Here is a 24,429-nt window from a genome sequence, read left to right as displayed (position 1 = left end):
TCCATAGGGACTACCCCCCTTAGTCTACAATTAGTAAACAACTTAAACGAAGATGGCAAGGATCAGAGTGACAAGTACAACCCTTGTCCTGAGCGTTGTCGCATTCTTGTGTAGAATTTGAACGACAACATTTTCTAGCGTCTTTCCCGGGCATAAGTTCATCTTGTTCTCTGTGCTTCTACATTTTCTCCAGGACCATCTTTGGTTCTGGGTTTTCAACTAACATCTCAGTTTTTCATCTTTGGCCTGGCATCGTCACAACATTTTATGGCACCGTTGTCATGGACTAATCTTTTGATCCTTGGTATTCTTGTGTAGAATTTGAGCGACAACATTTTCTAGCGTCATTCTCGAGCGTAAGTTCATCTTGTTCTCGGTGCTTCAACATTTTCTCCAAGACCATCTTTGTTCTGGGTTTTCAACTGACATCTCAGTTTTTCATCTTTGGCCTGGCATCGTCACAACATTTTATGGCGTCATTGTCGGGGACTAATCTTTTGATCCTCGGTTTTCACGACATCTCTTCTTCTCATCCGTCACATCATTATCTAGCACCTAGTTGTTTGGGGGCTAGTTTCATGTTTGGGTGGCGACTCCACTAATTCATCAGTTCAAAAGAGCTTATACTAGAAGAAATTCTGGTAGTTTGGTTAATCCTGCTCTGGAAACTGAAAAGGCCCTTAGAGCTCGATTAAACAAACTACATTCTAGTAAGCATTTAATCTTTCTCGGACAAAAAGCCCTCCCTGATATCCATCTACTTTTCCCTAACCCCGTCAGGCAAGACATCATGGACCTATTTTCTCCTTGCAACTTAGGCAAAATTCAAGGTTAGCCTCATGATCTTCCAGATTCTAGTTTGGATAAAATGCCTAGTTTCCAAGGGAATAATGCAATCACTATTGAAGCCCATCTCAAAGTGTTTACAACTTTCTTGGTAAAGCATGCTATCCAAGCTACATATAACCATGAGGATATCAAGATGAAGTTGTTTGTTCTCTCTTGGGAAAATGATGCAACTGATTGGTTCTTGGATTGGCCCAATAACTCCTTTGATTCTCTGCAAGCCATCATTAATGCTTTCAAAGAAAAGTTCGGGGACAAAAGGGAAGGAAGATATCTGCTTAGAATCATCAATAATATGAAGAAGAACGAAAATGAAACTGTTGAAGAATTCAATAAGAAGTTCAATGGCATTGTTTAAGAAATGCATCAAGATTACAAACCAACTGATAAATATATGTTAGAGCATTATCTAGATGCATTTGCTGTGGATACTTCTTATGAGTTAAGACGTTCTAAGCCCACTGATTTAAAGACTGCTCTAACTTTAGCTAAAGAGTTAGAAAAGGACAAGAAAGCATATGAGAAGTCAGAAATTCCTAGGTTTGAAAGAGGTGCAGCTAAAACTGAGGAAAAAGAAATCAAAGAGGTTGAGCATGATCCTATAAAAAAATTAGCTCAATTAATTAAGGAAATGAAGATCGAACATGCCAGGAAAAATGAATGCCATGAAGACTAGGCTGATTCAAATGGAAAGATCTCAAGCTCAGAATAGGCAGCCTAGAAATAATAATAACAGAGGTAACAATAATGCATGGTTGAAGAAGAATCCTTCAAACGAGCAGAGACCACCATATCCACCTGAATCTACAAATATTGTTGCTCAGCCTTTGTCTTTTTGTAGGCCTTGCCAAAGCTTCCACAATGAAGAATCTTGTGCTATTGCAAAAGGTATTTTGAATGGTGATCTCATGATAACAAAGGATCAGATTAATATGTTTGGGAAAGAGCATCATTTGCCTTTAGAGGACTGGATAGAGGTTATTGAGAATAGCCGTGATGTTAAGATTCTCATTCCTTCTAGTATAAACAATGTTGAAAATGAGAAAGACGTATTACTGTAAGAACAACTTAAATGGAGAGGGCAGGGATCAGAGTGACAGCCCCTGTCCTGAGCGTTGTCGCATTCTTGTGTACAATTTGAGTGACAACACCTCCAACATATAAGTGCCAATCTTAGAACACTTCCAAATTATTGTGCAGATTTAGCACTTCAATTAGCTTTTGTATTTCAGAAATTGATTTGGCATGCATTATCCATTGTTAGAGGAGGGCACATATCCTAGGGACTTTTAAGGCACTTGTGTGAGAAGTTGAGGGCACAAATCCCAAGGAAGTGCATGCATGCCATAGCTATCCTCCAATGGGGGTGCACTATTTCTGAAATACTTATGTCCATATGCAAGAGGGTACACAGGCTTGGTAGTAGGGGTTAAAGTTTGATCAAGCAATGTATCATTTAGGTGAAAGAGAGCTACCTGTAATGGAAATCACTCTATTGCAATATTCAAAAACATAAAAATCAAAAGAAAACCTCCAAAATTTTGGCCATGGGCATAGTTTAGAAAAAATGGAAAGGGGATATTCAAAAAATTGGCAGACACATGCAGAAGCAACATGAAATGCCTTCCAAATAACCATAAAGTTTCTTGAAACATCCCTAAAATACATCTTGTTCACACAGGGTAAAAGATCATATGTGGAGATTATACTTAAATGTTTTGTAATGGGCATGAAATTTTCCAGATTCTCAAATGCAGGATAGTAGACCTATTCCTATTTCAGAAGAGAGAATAGTCATTTTGTTTAAAATATATCTAATTATTTGAATATAAAATCCCCGCAGACCATTATCTAATCTAAGTCAAACATAAAAAGGAAAGGAAAAGAAACAAACCATCTAAATCAACTTCTCCCCAATTCCGCCCACTTACAGATAGCTGTTTATCTTCTGGAGCTAATCCTATTGTGTTTGTCATGAAATTTGTCAAAATGCCAACATCCTGCAAGTAAAGAGTCATAAAGAGTCAAAAACATGTAAGGGCAGTCAATTGCATAAAAAATAAAGCTCCAAAGGAGAAAATTTAAACATATAAATGACCATTTGTCAAACTTTTTTACTTTTCCAAAAATGTAAATGGTTATGGCGTAGAAGAAATCTTTGGAAAAAGTAACAGCATATGATCAAATGATAGTTCAATTTTTTGTTGTACACATAATGACAAAATGATTGAGACAGACAATCTTCATAACTCATTTAAGGAGAGGCACGCAAGGCCTTCAGTAAGAATGATATTAAAGCTCAATAAGTATCCTGTCACCTTGCTAAAAACAGTGAACGACCCTCAAGCAAAAGAAGCAATCAAACATTGCGGAGCAACCAAGTAAAAATTCTAGCACTCCCTCTTTGTGAGGAATGAGTTCACCAAACATCATGAACTTCATGTATCTTCAAGGTGTACTTCCCTCACTCAAAAAAGAATCCATCAGCAACTACATGCTCAAAATTAATCATTGATTTCATGATGGGCTTTGGAATGGTCTCCCAAAAATCAGACCCCTCTATCACGGCATCCTGCATACTTGCTCTTCAATTGCTTCGTTATAGCTCAAAGGTTCTGCCATAAAAATATAAGTCATTAATAAAGCACAAGTAAAAAAAAATCTTAGGACTACAAACCCAAAATGTATCTCTAGGTGCTCCCACTTTTCCCTATGCCACCTGCAATGTCTGGGTAAGCCATATCAGCTGCTTGATTGAACTAGATGGTATTGAAGCATCTATTCCTTCGCAAGAACCATGCAGATCTAAATCTGATTTCTCCTCTTGCCACAAATCAACCTTTGTGACAGCGAGATTTTCTCCCTTGACAACCTCGGTTGGAGACTCATGAGATTTAGAGGACCATCTATCCTCATCAAACTTAACATATCAAGTTTCAACTTACCATTGTCTTCCACTGTGTTGAAATATAGATCCAACAAGCCTTTGAGGTCTCACTTTAACCAACAAATATACCCTTAATGCTCAATGGTCCAAACTTATACTTCATTTTGTCATGCATGTGAATAAAAACAAGACAACCAAACATGTGAAAGTGTGATTCCCGATGCTTTTCACCAATAAAGGCTTTCTATGGAGTCTTATCCTTCAATATGTTGTGAGGACATCTATCGAGAATATAGACAATTGTAGTGCATGCCTTTACCCAAAGAGTCATGGGAAAATCCATGTCATGAATCATTGCTTTGGTTGTCCTAATCATAGACAAGTTCTTCTCTACAAGCCCACTTTACCACAGGTAGTAAGGTATTATCAATTCCCTCTTAACCTCTGCTGCCTTGCAAAAGGCATCAAAGTCCTCCAAGGTATATTATCCTCCATTATCAAACTTTGGAAACTTCATCTTTCGATCTATCTAATTCTCAACCAAGGCCTTGAACTCTATGAACTTACTGAACACTTCATCCTTAATCTTCATATGGTTTGAAATTAGTGCTAAAATGCTTTGTTCCACTAAATCAAATTCTTATAACCAGCTTCTCAATTTCCTGCCATTGCATTTAGAATTGGCTTAATTAATTAAAAATCAGCATTTAAAGCCTGAAATTCAAAACCATAACTGAAATAACAAAGGACATACTAAGCAAATTAATAACGAAGTTCACCACATGGACTACGTCTCCAAGTACACTTTAATTGAAAAGTTGACTCATTCAAAAGATGCAAAGTACATCATTTCCATCCTTCACATCAATAATGGCCTTCACTATGCAAAAATGGTCTCTGATGTCCTCTAGGAAAATAACAATGGTTTGTTTCTGCAATCAATGACCTCAAGCTTGCCTATTCTCCCAATGAAGGGGCTTTTTGTTGTGATGTATAGCTAGGGCACTATCTTTATTTGGGGGTTTGAATCCCGTGAAATTCCTCGTCTCTTCTCCTCCAAGCATCCTCCACCAGATTCTCCGTGGCTTCAACTTTTACAAAAACCATGAGCCTCAAAGAGAACTTGCGAGAATTTGTTATACCAGTTGCTGCCATCACCAGCCTTTCTAATCCACACAAAGGGTTCCCCAAGAGCTCTAGCAGCAAAATTGTGAGAACCAAATTTGGGCATCCATGTGTGCATAGCCACACTCATAAAACTTGCAGTGGCCTCCATATTCAGCTCAAGCAAAGACTAGAACAAATAATAGGAAGCCCCCAGATCTACAAATTCATGTGATGATGATCATGTTGAATGGTGTTGTCATTGATGTCAACATCCATTAATGAACGCTCTTAATATTTGTCTGCATTGCATCAAGTTGGAAGCTCCAACGGAAGGATGGTTGGAAACCCTATCCCTAGGGTTTGGATTCCCTGGGTGATGAATGTACCCCACATTTGCTGGAGGTTTTTGAAGAGGCAGATCACTGAATTTGCCTTGAAGATCCTAGCCTTTGAATTCTCCTTGTCAAGCTGAATCCGGTGGTATCTGGCATGCCACGAGAAGCTTCATAGTTTGTAAGATATCCTTGTTTGAAGTTGGGGGACCCACCTCGTGGGCAAAAACCACAAAAAGGCTGATTTTGTGACATCCTTTGGCCAAGACTTGATGTCAAAAGAAGTCTTATTATGATATTTTTGTTGAGGGCATCTTAAAATCCAGACTAGTACATCATAGGGCTTTGACTTACCAATTTGAATCCTAAATTAAGGTTTCCCTCCAATAAGGCAGCGGTCTCATCCTTGTGCCTCAAAATTAAATACAACTTAACTTCAAAAGTGGGATTACCTTCCAATGGCTCATTCTTTGAAGCCTTTTCAAAATCTATAAGAAGACACCTAATCTATCATCCATTTTATGATGGAATGAATAACTTTTGATTTGTTTTTAATCCGAAACTATCTCAGCCCTGTGGAGACAATGAAGAAGAGTGGCTTAGGAATACATTTGTGTCTTGGTTTTTCTGGCACTTGGGTTTTGGCATGATCTTCTGGGTTTGAAGAGATTCGCTTTTGATCATTCTGCAAGGGTTTTTCTGGACTTGTTTTGCATGTATCACTTACAATTCAAGAAAGATTGAACCAGTGATCTGTGCCTAGATATTCTCGGTTCTCAAAGCCTAAACTCTAGCAGATCTGCAAATTTGAAGCAATTAGAACGAGCAGATCTAAGATTTCGAATGGTAAAATTTCGGCCCTACAGTAGGGCAATTTCTGGTCACATCAAGATAGGTTTACGGCATTCCCAGAAGTTGCTTTACCAGAACTACTTTTCAGTGAAAAATTCTTTGCAATATCAAATACTCAAGCATGGCAATCTAAGCCATGATTCGTTGAGCTTCCAGCCTTTATTTTTTTTAGGCCTGTTGTGTTTTATATAATGCAAATTTTGCCACAAGCTGAAATCGACCCTAAATTGGCTGAATCCAAGGCAGTATGCATGAATCCCATAAGTGGCAAAATATCGGTGACAACAATAAGTCACATTACTTTGAATTTGCATTACCATAAAGTATCAGCGATTAATTTGTCAACAGAATACATGGAGTGTGAATCAAATCCGTGACAATATTTAACAGGATGGACGAAGTGAAGTTGGACCGGAAGAGTATAATGTTGACACGGACTGGAAACGCTTTCGATCAGCCTCAGTATCAGATATATGAAGACTTGCAATGAGGTACGCTAGTTTTATGCATAAAATCACAAGTGTATTTTTAAAGACCACCATCTATGAGTTCATATGCTATTATCTGCCCAGATTGATATAACTATTTGACAAGCGTCACCAAGCATCAAAAATTGGTAGCACGATGTGTCTTAGCACTTGAAAAGTCAAAAAGAAATTATGACATAAATTTCATCCTGTCGCACTGTTTGTAATATTTGATGAGCCTTTTGTCACTTCAGTACTGGCATTTGACCACTTTGTATAATGTGCACAAAAAGGGGTATTGTAGAATACTTAAGCTCCATATGGTCTATGATGGTTATTCTGGATTTCTAAAGTCAATATTTATCCAAATTAATATTCGGAAGAAGCTGGGCAATTGTGGTTCAGAGACAGATGCACTTAGACATGTTTGTTGACCAAAACCACATCGTATGCCTTGAAGGTCCATGTGATATTTATGATTTAAACTTTATACTGCATTGAACTCATTTTCATATATATATATATATATATATATATATGCAGTGTTATTGGACGATGTGAGCAGAAGATGTGCCAGGGATTGCAATTAGGGTTTCATAAAGAGCAGAGGTTTTGCTACTAATATAAGCTGACAGGTTGAGCAGAGTTAGTGATTCCATGTACAGCTAGAGGCAGAGAAATATACAATGAGCAGAGGTACTTATGCCGGTTGCAGTGACAGTGATAAAAGGCTTCGGTTGCAGGTTGTACGGTACAAGTTACAGATTGCCTGATTACAGGATTGACAGTTTATTGATGCAAAGATGCTAAGCAGATTTTGAGCAGAAACAGATTTGATTGACCAGAAATTGTATAGCGGTTCTTTTGTATTGATTCAGAGCATAGATGGATCGTCTAAAAATTGTGAAGCATGGTCTGCCGACTGATCGGGGTGGCATGGTGGTGCAAGGTAGGAGAGTGGAGTCTCCTTCAGGTTGGAGTCTGAGAACACTTCAAGGTGGCAAGGTGGTGCTAGGGCAGGTTGGACCATGCACAAGGCATTGGAGCGTCCATCCAATTGCAACTGGTTGGAGCCTTGGAAATAAAAACCAAGACACAGGGCAAGCATCCTCCCAGTTGCAGTTGGTAAACAGGGCATTGGAGTGTCCTACAGGTTGGAGCCTGTAAATCAAGGGGGTTGGAGCCTCCTTCAGTTGGAGCTGAAAACTTGATGTAAATTTTCTAAACACAAATATTAAGAAGCGTTCAGTGGTTTTTCACTCAGAGGGGTTTGTCTCTATTTGATATGCATTGTTGAATGGTGTTGATGATGTTTATGTCTATCTTATGTTAATAACTATTAATGCTCTATGGAATTAAAAATATACTAATTGATAAAAAATAATGATTCACCCCCCTCTCAATATTTTGAATAGATCCACATGAGGAGGACAATCAACTAGACTTGCGTTGAGGCCATGGACATGGAAGGTTTGCAACCAATTTGGAGGGCATAGGAAATTATGAGGGTTTGTAATTGAAAAGAAGACAATACTCCAACAACAACACCATGTACGTGGAGTTTGCAACAAACTCAAAGTTGTCCAAATCTGCACACAAATATCCCTAGAGGAAGCTTCAACTTGCCTCGATTTCATGAGGGAAATGACAATGCATCAATACATCTTTGCTTGGTTGGCACCCCATTGCTTAGGATTTTATGTTTGGATTGGTTCTGGGGATCCTCCTAGATCACTCCTCCCAACTAAAAAACTTTTGGACCACCAAAAGTATAGTTTCATTCAAAAAATAAGTGAGGATACAACTCCCTCACTTTTTTTATTTCCATCCATTGTGCTTTAACTAGATGCATTCCTTCTAGACCCATACAAAGATACTCCACATCACCTTTTCATGAAATCCTTAAACCTTTTGTCAAGAATAACATTTTTATGCAATTATCAAGATATTCAAGAGCAAAATCTTCAACAGAAGGAACATGAACATTCTCACTTTCATCCATGATTATAGGAGGCTCACATAGTTTCAAGATTTCAACATTAACCACGGAATACATCTAAAATTTTAAACATAATGAGGTAACTACAAACTGAAAAGCAATGTTACCAATCTTTTCCAAAATCCTAAATGGCCATACCTTAGAGGCTTGGGCTTTTAACCATCACCTTTAAGGTGTCCTCTGCCAATGTATAGCCAAACTTGATCACCAATTTGGAAGTGATGATCAACCTAACGCTTGTCATAAATAGCCTTATACTTGGTTTGGCTCTTTTCCATCTGTTCTTGTATGGCTTGACGAACCAATTGGATCTTTTGAATGAACTTCTTGGCTTTGTCTACATCATTTCGTCCATCCACCACTAAATCTTGCCCAAGAGAGAAGTCTAGAGGAGACTCGGGAAAATAACCAAAACACATCTAAAAGAGACCTTTGTGTAGAAGAATGTATGGCATGATTATAGACATGTTGTACATAATTCAATTATTCATCCCAAAGCTTAGGACGCTTGTTACAATATCCTTGAAGAAATTGTATAACAACCCTGTTGACCACTCCCCTTCGTCCAAACAGTGCTTTTTTGAAGCTTAATATCCATTAACTCCCACATAGTTGACCAAAATTCCACAAGAAAGTGAGTCTTGATCAGATACAATGGACGTGAGCAAACCAAAACAAACACAAACTTGTTCGAAGAACAAATGCCAGTCCCTTTTGTTGAAGGAAATGTAACTAGGTTCGGTCTTCATAAATGTAATTTTATATTTGTATTTATCCAAGAAAAGAAATATTATTTTTATAATATATGTCAATGAGTTTCTTGCTCATTGAAATAGGTCTAGCAAAATTTTGAAGACCTTAAGGGCATGTTACACCATGTATGTTTACGTATTAGAGTCAAGAGAATACCTATGATCAAAGTCAACAAGGCTCCTCCATGCAACGGCACCTACAAAGAAGCAATCTGAATTAAATAAGTCAAGTCGGCCTACAATCTTCAAGTGGGCCTTCAAGTCGGCCTACAATCTTCAAGTGGACCTTCAAGTCGGCCTAAAGGAGGGACAAACCTCTATATATAGAGGTTGTCCACTCCCTCAAAAGACAACACAATCCTCTCTGAAATCAGCGAAGTGAAGGGACTAGAAGAAGGTGGAAAAGAGCGAAGGAAAAGGGTCTCCAAGTGCAGCGAGGAAGAAGGGTACATAACCGAGTTTAAGGGGACCGTTTCTAGGGCAGCTGCAGTCACACGTGCGAGGAAAGGGAAGGTTGCCTGCGGTCATAACAACAATATTATATCAGCACCACCTCTCACATTGTTTGGTCTAGAAATATAGGCCTAAAGGGCCTCCCACTCAAGCGAAGGACCAAGGAAGAAAAGCGAAGGTAATAGGGTTGTTCTAAAGCCTATTATAGTCACACGTGCGAGGAGAAGGAGGTTGTCTCTGTTGTCATAATAGCCCTCCCATTACAGTCATAACAAGTTCGTTGGTTGGTGAAGAAAAGGAAGGGATTATCATAAGGGAAGGGTCTCATCAAAGGTATGTCTTCTAGAGCAAGTATAACAAGACTCACCAACAATTGAAAGAAGAACGAAGTGTCGGGGAACGAAGTGTCGAAAGAAGGAAGTGTCAAGAAACAAAGTGCAGAAAGGAGGAAGGACTTGACTTGTGCTTGGAGGATATTCTTATCAAGGGTCTAGGGTTTGGCATTGATCAATAAGCAGCTTCAATAAGAGAAACTTACTAAAGGGTTTTCCTCTCAAGAGAAGAGAGGTTTTGGCCCTGGAAGAGAGCCAACATCTTATGTTCTTGTTCTTATGTTTTTGGTAACAGTTTGATGAAGTACACAGACATGCATTAATAAGAAGAAGAAGAAGATTAAGCTAACAAGAAAAAGTAAAAAGACTCCAGAAATTGTTATCAAGTCAAGAAGAATCACACTACACCTAATTCCCCAGATTTTTCAACATGGTATCAGAGCTAAGGTGACACATCAAGGAAAGGGCATCTCAAGAACACTCATAAGGTGACTCATCAAGGAAGGACATCTACAAAATTGAAGCATCAAGCCAAGAAGTCTCAATCACTTCAAGTACAAGAAGGCCTACCATCTATCATTCATCAAGGAAGACTACATAGCAAGAAGAAGAGCCTTACACAAAGGCACCTACAAATAAGAGCAAATCAAAGAGGGACCTACATCATCTACAAGTTACCAAGCAAATCTCATCATCAAGCAAGTACACTTGAAGAAGGCAACTTGAAGAACATCAAGATCCTAGGAAAGCAAGCCATCAAGTCTTCAAGAAAAAAGAAAATCCACTACATCTAAAAATATATCAAGTAAGTATATCTCCCCTTCTAAATATGCATCAATGTCTTTTTGCAAGGAAAGCAACAAATTGGTAGGTAACAATAACTTTCTTGCATGGAAGAAGAGGATTGATTTACTTCTCAAGGAGAATGAACTTCTGGAACATGTCAAAGGGAATATCACTATCTCTGCTAAGGAACAAACCCAAGCCTTAGCCAAGTATAATAAGGATGAGACAAGAGCTCAAAGGATTGTAATAGAATCTATCAAGGACTCTCTCATTCCTTATGTCTCCAAATTTGAAAACATCAAAAGAAATCTATGATTAGAGCTATTCTCAGTAACCACATCTAGAGAAGTGATATCTCTAAAAGAAATGAATTGTATAAGATGAAGATATCAAAGGAAGGAATAACTCCCTACTTCATGGAGATCTCTGAGATGAGAGATCAACTTCAAGAGCTAGGAGAAGTCATGTCCGACAAAGAAATGACAACTGTAGTACTCAATGCTCTACCCGAGGATTGGGGCAACTTCACATCTAGCATATATGCCAAGAAGGAAGCTACCACACTAAGTGAAATGTGATCTCTATGCAAAACAGAGGAAACCAAACTCAAAGCCAAAAAAGATGTGGGATCAAAAGAGCAAGCATTTGCTACCATGGCCAAGACAGAGGGAAAATTTGGTAAATTTGGTCCATGAAGAACAAACAACAAAGATATCTCCAAAATCCGATGCTATGGATACCAAGAATATGGACACTACAAAAGGAATTGTCCTAAGCTTAAGAAGGACAACAACAACAAAAGAAAGAGGGAAGAAGCTCACATGACTCAAGAGATGAAAGAAGAAGAAAATAAGCAAAAGAAGGAAGATCCTTCGGATCTCTATTATGACTAAGTCAAACTCTTTTTAAAGTCTTCTTTCAAAGTTTTGAGTACGATAGGAGCATGTAGGAATAAAATAAAATTGGATGGCTAGAAACATCTTCTAGAATCTAGAAGCATGAAGTACATAGAGTTCTCGATACTCATGTAGAAAGAGCATTTATAAATGAGAACAAAAATGCATGGTTAGAAATATCTTCTAGAATATAGGAGCATGGTGGATATAGCTCAAGATATTCATGTAGAAGGAGCATACCTAGAATAGGACCTCATCCACAATAAAAGAAAATTGATTGTGATTCAAAAGGAAAGAAAAATTTGTAAGGCAAGGGACTTTAAGATCCTATGATGGAATCTTCAAAAGAAGGTTCATGAACCAAAGCAGATGTCTCATTGGGAATCTTATTCATGGAATTCAAGAAAAGGATGATATGCAGGCAAGCTAAGATGAAGCAAGAAGGGCCACACCAAGGACAACCAAAGGAAGCTAAGATGATCAAAGGAGAATCGAGATGAGGTATGTATGCATCAAAGCTTAGTCATGTTATCATTTGTATATTATTGAGTCATGGGAATAGTTTTATAACATGATCAAGTAGGAAAGAATCTATTTCACCAATGACATACTCGAAAGCATGTACTACAATGCAATGAAGGTCAACAAAAGAAAATACTCACATAAGGAGTATAAGATTGCTGACTAAGAAGCAAGTAAAGAAGAAATGCTAACTAGTCCTAAAAGCAAGCAATGAAGAAGTGCTCTCACAAGGAGCAGAAAGTGGTTGACCAATCTATCCAAGAAGAAGCAAATGAAGAAAGAGATCAAGCATGTGAACACAGTGATCACCAAGAATCACTATCTGACAAGATACTTTGAAGACAACTCTCGAAAGAAGGCATGACAACTCTAACAAAGGAAGAAAAAGATCAAAGGACCCTTGACACCTATGAAGGCCTTGGAAATATGAAAGGTGCAGATAACTAATTCTACTCTACGAAGATGTCATGATGAAGAAGCCATCCAAAAAAACTTAATGTTGAAACAATAACAGGATGAAGTCATGAAAGGCTACTCGAACAAAGCATGGGAACAAGCAAGTTCAACGAAGCATCCATGAGAAGAGTATTTTGAAGCATGGACAAAGGAGTAGCCAGATGACAAGAGATCTTGATATATGACAAGAAGACCACTTTCCACAAAGGAAGCAATGACATGACAAACCAGGAAGGAAAGTCATCGATGGATGGTGTCCTACCAAAAGGAAGTTCGAACCAAGACTTCATGATATCGAAAGAAAGAAGAAGATCAAGCAACTGAAGGACCCACAAAGAAGAAGTTGTTGATGAATGGACAAGTCCCTAGCTAAGAGGGAGTTATAACAAGTTCCCAATTATAAAGGAACTTGGACAAGTGCCTTGTCAGAGGATACTTGGGAATGTCTTCCTCAATTAAGAGGAAATGATAGACACAACATTCTTGTCTTCACTTGGGAAGAAAGAATGGGAGGATTGGGTAATCATCTGGCATCCAATACTCTTTGAGGATGTGTAGGACATCCAAGACAAGAGTAGGCAAGAGGACCAATATTCTTTGAGGGCTAGAAAACCAAGATAAGAATAGTCCTAGAAGGTCATACTCAATGAACACCCGGGTGGGTATGTACCTTGAGAGACAATGACTAAGGTGTCTATAAGTCATTGGTATTGCCAACATTGTACTCTGGTCTATTGAGAGATAGAGCTATCAATCAAGGCCTTGTTGTGGAAACAATGTTGGTTATTATGATGCTATAACAGATGGATTGCAAATCCGGTTTCTCTTATGTAAATTCTTCAAGATTGAAACATAGCCAAACACCTTGTAATGTTGTATGAATACCTCCCTAATTAAGAGGGAGTGTTGAAGGAAATGTAACTAGGTTCGATCTCCATAAATGTACTTTTGATATTTGTATTTATCCAAGAAAAGAAATATTAATTTTATAATATATGTCAATGAGTTTCTTGCTGATTGAAATAGGTCTAGCACATATTAAAGTGTTATAGGTGAGTCAAATAGTCAAAAGAAAATGTTGAAGACCTTAAGGGCAGGTTACACCATGTATGTTTATGTATTAGAGTCAAGAGAATACCTTTAATCAAAGTCAACAAGTCTCCTTCATGCAACGACACCTACAAAGAAGCAATCTAAATTAAATAAGTCAAGTCGGCCTTCAAGTCAGCCTAAAGGAGGGACAGACCTCTTTATATAGAGGTTGTCCACTCCCTCAAAAGACAAGGCAATCCTCTCTGAAATCAGCAAAGAAGGGACTAGAAGAAGGTGGAAAAGAGCGAAGGAAGACGGTCTCCAAGTGCAGCAAGGAAGTACATAACTGAGTTTAAGGGGACCATTTCTAGGGCAACTGCAGTCACACGTGCGACGAAAGGGAAGGTTGCCTGCAGTCATAACAGCAGTATTATATCAACACCACCTCTCACATTGTTTAGTCTAGAAATATAGGCCTAAAGGGCCTCCCACTCAAGCGAAGGACCAAGGAAGAAAAGTAAAGGTAATAGGGTTGTTCTAAAACCTATTACAGTCACACGTGTCAGGGGAAGGAGGTTGTCTCTATTGTCATAACATCCCTCCCATTACAGTCATAACAAGTTCATTGGTTGGTGAAGGAAAGGAAGGGATCATCATAAGGGAAGGGTCTCATCAAAGGTATGTCTTCTAGAGCAAGTATAACAAGACTCACCAACAGTTGAAAGAAGAACGAAGTGCCAGAAGAAGGAAAACGAGTGCCGGAAGAAGGAAGTGTCAGGAAATAAAGAGCGGAAAGGAGGAAGAACTTGACTTGTGCTTGGAGGATATTCTTGTCAAGGGTCTAGGGTTTGGCATTGATCAATAAGAAGCCTCAATAAGAGAAACTTACTAAAGGGTTTCCTCTCAAGAGAATAGATGATTTGGCCCTAGCAGAGAGCCAACATCTTGTGTTCTTGTTCTTATGTTTTTGGTAACATTTTGATGAAGTACACACACATGCATTAATAAGAAGAAGAAGATTAAGCTAACAAGAAAAAGTAAAAAGACTCCACAAATTGTTATCAAGTCAAAAAGAATCACACTATACCTAATTGCCCTAGACTCTTCAACACCTTTTCCTATCACTTGTTTCTTACAAAGCACAAAAACACATTTTGCTAAATCTATCTATAACAACATATAGATAATCATGACCATTCCTAAACATAGGGAAACCCCCTACAAAATCCATAAACGTACTTTCCCATGGACATATACAAAACCATTTTTCTATTATTTAGTTTGATAATGGCAAATGTTACACATCCTTTTACATATTTGGATGTTTCATGCATCTAAGGCCAATATGACTAGCATTGCAACTAAGTTATTGTTTTGCCTAGACCATAATGACCAAAAATGAAAGAAGTATGTGCTTCTTTACTTGCACTTTCACCTCGTGGCCAGTGTTTTTAAAACCGGAACTGGTGAACGGACCGGTTTACCGACCGGCACCGATCTAACTGGGACTGGTTTGGTCTAAACGAACCGATTTTAGAAAAATACATTAAATAATTAATTTTTAATGAAAAAACTATTTTTAGATTTAAAACCATGATTCCAAGCCAATAGAGACAAAATATGCAAAGATTGCTCATTTATATACCATGTAAAGGTGAATATATCAAGATTCAAAATGGCACCGAGTGCAATACATATCATCGACAAAATACATAAGCAATGAGGCTCTAAATGGCCTCTAGAGTGCAAAAACAAAGCCTACAAACTATGGGGCCAGTAGCCTACTGCAAGACTCAAGTCTACATATATGATAATAGTGATCAAACTTAGTTGGTTGAGTCTCGACTCCCAAACTTTGCAGTCACAAACTTCTATATTGGTTCAGTGACTTGAGTCTCAAACTTCTGAAGGTATTCTACCCTAATATGCCCTATTATTTCATTTGGTGCTCCACATGGCTTTACATGGCCTCCTATCCCAACCAAGTGTTGCTTGAACCTGTTAATACCCCCTCCTTCAATGGATTTTTGGCAATATTTGCAGATCATTTTGCCATCAATCATATCACAATGAACCCATGCAGTATCTCTGGCTTTTGGAGGCATGATGACTACTACTTAACTTAAACTTTGTTGTTCCACTACTCCAGCAAAAACTCAACACTCTCCAAGCTCCCAAGCAAATTCACAAACACTCCAAATGAGATGTGTGAGACAAATGAGAGGGAGAAGGGCCTCTTAAAGACTTGGAGAGGGTGGTTTTGGAGGGAAAGGACCCTTACTTTCCCTCCAAAACCCCTAAAAGACATTGAAAAATGATTGGGCTCACGGTGGGCTTGACCGGTAACTGACCGGTTTAGGACGGAACCAGCCGATTTGATACAAACCAGTCGATTCCATCCTAAATCGGCCGGTTAGGACTGGTTAGGTCTCTTTTTTGGCCACAAAAGGTGTCTAACCCAATTTTTTGACCGGTTCTAACCGGTGGGCTTGCTAACCGGCCGGTTAGACCGATAACCGATTAGATGGGCCGGTTTTGAATACTATGTTTGTGGCATATACACAATATACCAAGATTATATCGTAATTTGTCATGTACATGATCATATAATTCTTCCACGTTAGTATCATGCATTAGGGTATCATAAACATCCTTAACAACTTCAACGTTAACTTATTGTTCAATATAACTTTTATGAGCTAATGAACCATGTTGTAAAACAACGGATGCATTAACAAAAGATCTAGATAACATAACAACAAACATTGTTTTCTATCCTTTCTTACGCCTAATGACCAAGAGGAAGGGTTGCAAGAATCCCATCCACTAGAAATGACATGATTGTTGTAGCTTATTTTTGTGATTGTGGATATTGCAAAGGTTGATGATTTATATGGATGATTGTCTCTTTGCCCATCAATAGTGTTTCCAATTCTTCACACTCTCAACCAAAGCACGCAATTCTTTGTCATAGGTAGGATAGTTTCCTACTACACCAGTGAAGTTCTAAGAGTGGTAAGAAATCAACTTCCTTTTTTGTATTAACACTGTTCTCGTGGCATAATCACTTGCATTAGTTTCAATCTCAAATGGTTGTTGTAAATCTAGCAATGTTAATACTAGGATTGTACTAATTTTTACTTTCAAGGTGTTGAAGGCTTTTTGATGTTTACCTCCCCAATAAAAGAACTACTTAGTACTTGTCAAAGCGTGTAAAGAAGATGCCATAAAATATTATAAAAATAAAAAATTACACACACATGCATAAACAACCCCAAGGAAGCTCCTACTTTATGTTGCATTATTAGACTTCAGCAACCTCACAATGGCTTCAACTTTATAGGGACCAATTTTCAAATCACCATCCCCTACTATATAGCCCAAAAATACTAAATATGTTTTCCCAGGACCCAAATTCAAATTTTGACATATTTAAGCACAATTTCTCCTTTTTCAAAACATATAAGACTCTCCTAACATGTTTTACATAATCTTCCCAACTTTTATAGATAATCAATAAATAATCTATTTATACTATTACAAAATCATCTATGAATGGCCTACATACATCATTCATAACCTGCATGTAAGCAGTGGAAGCATTACAAATCCCAAAGGGTATAACCAACCATTCAAACAAACCTTGTTTTGTTTTAAAAGCCATTTTTCAAATATCATATTCATTAATCCTTACTTGATAATAAGCACTTTGTAAGTCTAACTTAGTGAAATAAGTTACACTTTCAATTGATTCAATCAATCATCAACACGAAGAATACAGTAACGATTCTTCATCATAATTTTGTTCAATGCCCAAAGATCAATTCTTCATCATAATCTTGTTCAATGCCCAAGATGCACATTCTCCATGTATCATCTTTCTTTGGCACCAACACAATAGGTGATCTACATGGAGAAGTACTCAGTCAAATGCCTCCTTTCTCCAGCAAATCTCGAACTTGCTTCTTGATTCCTTCATTCTCAAGCATAAATAAATAATATATGCCACTATTAGGAAGAGGTGCAACTTGTTGCAGCTGAATTTCATGTTGTACCGCTCCTCTTGGAAGAAATCCTTCTGGTTTCTGAAATAGTTAGAAATAATCTTTAACTAATTCATCTTTATGTTTAGGATCATATTCGTTGAAAGCTTTGGGTTTATCATCATCCTTAGCTTTTACACTCGTGATTCGTGAGTGCAAAATTCCTACTTGCATTTACAAGCCATTCCATTTGCCCTATAGTAACAAGAGACAAGTTAGTCTTCACACGATGGGTTTCTACAATATACTCAATCCCATCCTCTGTAAGATGACACATGTTCTCCTCCTCGTAGAGGATAGCTTCCCTATCCTACAAATCAAGACTTCTCAAAACAATTCGACAAATATCAAGTGTTACGACATCTAATTCTACCTCATCTATGAACTTAAAGGTGATTGCAAATCTGAGCTTACATTGTTTAGATACCGGTAACTCAGCATCTTCACATACCCATCCTAAAGAATATGATTTTGGATGAGACTTGGTTTCAAGTCTTAATGACCTAACAACTTCTTCAAAAATGAGATTAGCTTGCAAACCACTAGTGAAGAGTGACCAATCTTTGTACGTTTTGAGATAAGTCTAAAATATAGAATAGCTCACTTGTTTTTTCTTTCATCATGCATAGTTTCAGATTATAAAGAATGAGTATTAGTGCTAGAACTAGCAAAAGAAGATATATTGTGTATTCCCATAGACATGATCATGGTTTCATCACCTTAATCCAATCCAAAATCCTGTTGGATTATAGTGGCAGTATTATTATTACCCTTCTTATTTCCAAACATCATTGGCCTTTGAGTCTCGAATAAAGTTTCCAACACTTGGCCTCAACAAACATGAAGGCTTCTCATCTTGCTTCTTCATTGTAGGTGTTCGTTTCAATTTACCCTTTCCTTGCTCTCGCCTTCAACTGGCTAAACTAATTTCTTTCAAAATTTGTCTTGACATTCTTTCCCCTTGACTCAATATGAGTATGCTTGGACACAAACTTCATCAAAATTACTTTGATTGAACATAATAACAATAGTATGTCTCAAATAACTATGTAACCCACCAATATACTTCAAAAGAGTTTCTTGCATATAAAGAGGAACACCCAATGTTAATTCTCTCTTTCTAAACTCTTGAGTATAGTCTTGCACATTCTATCTTCCATTTTGCCTTAGACTCTACCAACCCATTATTGCTTGTTGCATAAACCCCAAAGGATAAAATCGCTTCTTTAATGTAACTACAAACTCATACCAAGATGTCAATTTACCTTTTACAAGAAAATTTTATTGTCTCTTACTCTCCCATCAAATTAGTGTTGTGGCTCCCAGGCGAAGAGTGCCTAGCTAGACTTTTGCTTCTTCATCCAAAATGTTTTGAAACTTGTAATATACTTCAATTTGTTTTATCCAATGATCCAATTTTTTTGCATTAAGATCTCCATCGTACATTGGCAAATCAACTTTCACATCTAATTTCAACCAAGACATAGGCAAAGTAGAATAATATTCCTCAAGTTTTCTCTGTGGAACTAAAATGGAACGTGAACTTTATGACTTCAGCTTAGACCTAATTAGCATTCAACACCAACACTTGTGCAAATCCAACTTAGCATATCCTAGCTCTAAAACCAAACTTGATTCGAAATTATTGTCAAAATGCTTTGTTCCACCAAGTTGAATTCTTATAACCAAGGTTCCCAAGGGGAAAGGGTTAGCAAAGGCCTTTGAATAATTAAAAAAGAAAATCAATTAAGCATTGATTCTGTCATTAGCAAACTTGTAGCGGCCCTTCACAATCGATGTGAATGCAAGTGGATATGCTATGGGAGCAATGTTGATGCAAGGAGAAATGCATGTATGCTACCATTCTGAAGTGTTTCATGGAGTGGTTCTCAACTACCCTACCTACGACAAAGTGCTCGATGCCCTGGTACAAGCTGTCGAGAATTGGAAACGCTATCTGATGGGAAAGGAGACAATCATCCACATAGTTCAACAATTACTACAATACCTATAAGCTCAGAGTAAATTATAGCATATCAAACATTACAAGTGGATAGGGTTTGTTACCCCTCTTTCAACAGGGGTACTATAGAACTTTTGATCATGCCATATAAGCCCAAAGGATGTGCCTATAGCCCTGTAAAGCTATGTGGGTGTGTGTTAGTTATGCAAGTGAGTTCTAGATCCCTGTTGGTGTGGACAACCATGGCTATTCTTGGTATTTTTGTTAATGTTTCATGATATGTTTGCCTTTGTGGCATTGTTGACTTCCCCCTAGTGGGCGTAACTCCCTACTTTGATGGATACTCTTATATCATGGGATGGTGTGCAAGTACCATGGAATAAGCATTATTAGGAATCATGATTTAAAGAGGACTTGTGTCAATAAAGCCTTGTAGGAGTGATCACCATATGTATTTTTCCCTCACATTATCCCTTTTGACCCAATGCACCCCCTACCCCATATGTGCCATGTGTCCTATGTATTTGCACTTCCCTTTGGCCTTGGATTTGCAACCTGGTAGTCTCACAATTCCCAATGCATTTGCGTCTCCCGACGTATCATGTTATATGTTTTGAGAAAAAGAAGGTGTCCATTTGATTCCCTATGCCTCGATGAACCACTTGTCTTTTGAAGCAACCAGAACACCCTCAAAAAACTCTAGTTATAGTGGTGGCCCTACTTTAGCGACAAAAGGGCTTTCCACGTGGCATTGCAAGCAACACAATCTAAAGCCAAGTGATTAGGTGGGCAATGAAGATGTGGCAAGCGACTTGTACAAGCCAAATCAGCTCAATGCTCTAGCCAAGCCAAGGTGACATCTCCAAGCACTTGTACCACGTGTGGTATGATGTCATTCTCCACCTGTTTTGATGGAGTAAAGGTGGAACATGAAGGCTAATATAGGAATGTTGGAGCTTAATGAGCAAATTTGGAGCCCCCAAGCGCTAATTATCAAGCAGCAAGTGTGATTTAGTCCAAGAAGGGGTCAATATCCTCCTAATCAAGTTGGTTATTTCCAACTGAAGCAAGATTGGCAAGCCAAATTCATCAAATAAGGCAAGAAAGGTCCTTCCTATTGAGAAATCTATAAGGTAATAGATAGGATGATTTCTCTATTCTTGATAATTGCTTCTGATGTCTTTTTACTTTTTATTTCTTATTAGCTTCTATTGTTATTATATTTGTTCTTATCATCAAACAACTACCAAAATAAGAACAATAGTACATAAGAACACAGCATATAGGCTGCAAACCAGGGCCGAAACCTCTCCACCTGAGAGGAAAACCCGTAAGTCTCTTCTCTTTTTATAGATTCTTCAATTGACAAAGACCAAGACCAATACGCTTCCAAGACCAAGTCCAACCTTCTTGTTGATGTGCTTCCTTTCTCTAAGTCAAACCTAGTCAAATCTCTTCCAGCAGCACAACTTCTACCCCCAGCTTCAAATTTTCGGCCTCTATAGTAGGTCTGAAATTTCCGGCCCCTGCAATTGCTACTGCATCCATACATGTGAGCGAAAATTAACCTTCCAAGGCCTCCCAAAAGCTTTGCTTGACTTGCTCCCTTGTCAAGGGCTAGAGAATGACCTAGTAGGCTCCTCTTCTAGCAACTTCGTGTTGGCATTATGACACAGGTTTGGCACTATGACACAGGTGTTGTCCTTGATGGTGACTCACTCAAATGACAGATCATAGTTCAGGCTCTTAGAATAAAGGAAAAAGAGGTATACTCAGGTTCCCTTTGACGAAGACGCATATACACGCGATGTCACAGACAATACAATATGCAAATCATGTCAGTTTGGTAAGCAAACCAAAACACATTTCCCTGAGAAGGAAGGATCAGCTAGTAAGCCACTTGAACTTGTCCATACTGATTTATGTGGTCCATCAAGGAAAAAGTCACCTCGTGGAGAAGAATACTTTATATTGTTCATTGACGACTTTTCCAAGATGTGTTGGATAGGACTTTTGAAGCATAAAGATGAAGCTTTCGAAAAGTTCAAAGCTTTCAAAGCCTTGGTTGAAAATGAATCAGATCGCAAAATCAAATGCCTTAGGTCTGATCGAGGAGGGGAATTTACCTCGAATGAATTTTTCGATTTTTGTGAAGAACATGGAATAAGAAGGGAATTCTCTACTGCAAGGACTCCTCAGCAAAATGGAGTGGTGGAAAGGATGAACAAAACGGTTCAACAAATAGCTCGTGCTATGCTTGATGAGTCTGGGACTCCTGCAACCTTCTGGGGTGAAGCTGCATTTGCTGTCATTACTATTCTCAACAAAACAAATGTCCGGGTAAATAGCACTCAAAATCCTCATGAACTCTGGTATGGTAAGACTCCTACGGTAAAATACTTCAAAGTTTTTGGAAGCAAATGTTACATCAAGAGGACTGATGAAAAGCTTGGCAAATTTGAATCTAGAGCAGATGAAGGCATTCTCCTTGGGTACTCTTCCCAAAGTAAAGGATATAAGTGTTACAATAAAAGACTTGGAAAAATTGTTGAAAGTATTGATATGGTGATTGATGAAGCAAGTAAAATCCAAAGATTTTGAAGATGATGAGGACTATCCTTCAACATCAAATCAGACTAATGATGAAGAAGAAACCTATGAGGCACCAGAAGAGTAGATAAGGATAGAAGAAAAGACTCCATCCAGGTACGTCCAGAAGAACCATCCAGAGACTCAAATTTTGGGGCAGAAAGAGGCAAGTGTACAAACAAGAAGAACTATTACAGAAGCTTCAAGCTATCTAGCATTGATTTCCTCCATTGAACCATGAAATGTTAGTGAAGCATGCAAAGATGAACGCTGGGTCAAGGCCATGAATGAAGAACTTGAGCAGATTGAAAAGAATAACACTTGGGAGTTGGTTCCTAGACCAAATGATAAGAATGTCAAAGGGACAAAATGGATATTCAAAAACAAGGTAATGAAAAAGGAGATGTTATTAGAAACAAGGCCGAACTTGTTTGTAAAGGGTATGCTCAACAAAAAGGTATAGACTTTGAAGAAACTTTTGCACCAGTTGCCAGACTTGAAGCCATAAGAATGTTCCTTGCTCTTTCTAGCTTTCAGAAGTTTAAAGTACATCAAATGGATGTGAAATCTGCCTTTTTAAATGGAGACTTAGAAGAAGAAGTATATATTGAGCAACCAGATGGATTCATCCTTGGGAATGATCCAAAACTTGTATGCAGACTCAAAAAGGCTCTCTATGGCCTTAAACAGGCTCCAAGGGCTTAGTATTATCGTTTAGATAAGTACCTCCATCAACAAGGTTTTTCAAAGGATCAATAGATAGCAATCTATATATAAAAATTGACAATAATAAGTTGTTAATACTTGTTGTGTATGTTGATGATATCATCTTTGGTAGCAATGAAGAAGACATGAGTCAAAACTTTGCCTTGGTGATGCAAAAAGAATTTGAAATGTCCCTGCTTGGTGAGCTCACATATTTTCTTGGTTTACAAGTCCAACAAAACAAAGACGGTATTTTTCTATCACAAACCAAGTACCTCAAGTAGATCTTGAAGAAATATGGGATGGAGGATTCGAAACCAGTATGTACCCCTATGGTAACAGGATGCAGCCTCAGTGCAAATGATGAATCAGTAGCAGTACATCAACCAACCTATAGATCCATGATTGGTAGTCTGCTCTATCTGACAGGTACCCGACCAGACATCATGCATGCAGTGGGAATAGTTGGAAGATTTCAAGCAAATCCAAAGGAAACTCATCTTCAGGCAGTTAAAAGAATTTTCAAGTATCTTCAAGGAACTCAAAACTATGGCTTATGGTATCCTAGAGATACAGATCTCACACTTCATGCATATACAAATGCAGATTGGGCAGGAAGCGTGGATGACAAAAAAAGCACTAGTGGTGGTGCATTCTTTATGGGTTCCAGATTAGTATCTTGGTTCAGCAAGAAACAGAGCTCAATTGCATTATCTACAGCTGAAACAAAATATGTGGTTGTTCCATCTTGCCGCACACAACTCCTTTGGATGATGCAAACTTTGCAAGACATTCAAATCACTTGTACTCCACCTATCTCCATTTTATGTGATAATACAAGTGCAATCAGTATTTCAAAGAATCCAGTCATGCATTCGAAGACCAAGCACATACCTATCAAATATCATTTTCTTCGGGAACAAGTGCTTGAACAAAAGGTCAAATTGGAGTATGTTCCCTCCAAGGAACAGGTTGCTGATATATTCACCAAACCTCTGCCCAGGGAGACATTTGAATACCTCAGACAGAAGCTAGGAGTAGTTGATGCATCATCTTGCTGTTGAAATTATCTATTTTAGAGAACAGTGGTTGTACGCAAGTTTCATGAAGCGTCTTCGTGTACATACGCCGGTTTCTGTGGATACAGTCACGTATATGTTGGTCTGAAGACAAACAGTGGGCCAGACTCAGGATGAAAAGAGTCTGATATGGGTCTGACAGACCATCTGGCACAGGGTCAGGGGGAGCATATACTTCTAATAATGCATTGTTGGCATTATCTTAGAAGATCTTGGTTCAATTTCACAGTTGTTTTTGTTTCAGTGGAACAGGTGCAGAGGGAGATCATGATTGCCGGTCTGAATGATGATTGACAGATGTTGCTGATGTTAGTTGCTGATGACTATCATA

General features: G+C 38.2%; 1 protein-coding gene across 1 annotated transcript in view; it reads right to left on the bottom strand.

The window, feature by feature from the left end:
* Positions 1-24,429, bottom strand: part of LOC149231539 (FACT complex subunit SSRP1-like) — an 88,589-nt gene that overhangs the window by 17,799 nt on the left and 46,361 nt on the right. The window contains exon 3 of the mRNA XM_089379219.1: positions 2,741-2,846. Within this exon, the coding sequence (XP_089235345.1) occupies positions 2,741-2,846 (106 nt within the window). The remainder of the gene's footprint in view (positions 1-2,740; positions 2,847-24,429) is intronic.

Source organism: Pinus tabuliformis, chromosome J, assembly GCF_031772625.1.
Source record: "Pinus tabuliformis cultivar Carrire ecotype Pingquan chromosome J, CPIR1, whole genome shotgun sequence".
In the NCBI taxonomy this organism is placed as follows: Eukaryota; Viridiplantae; Streptophyta; class Pinopsida; order Pinales; family Pinaceae; genus Pinus; species Pinus tabuliformis.
This window is presented reverse-complemented; position numbering and strand designations above follow the sequence as displayed.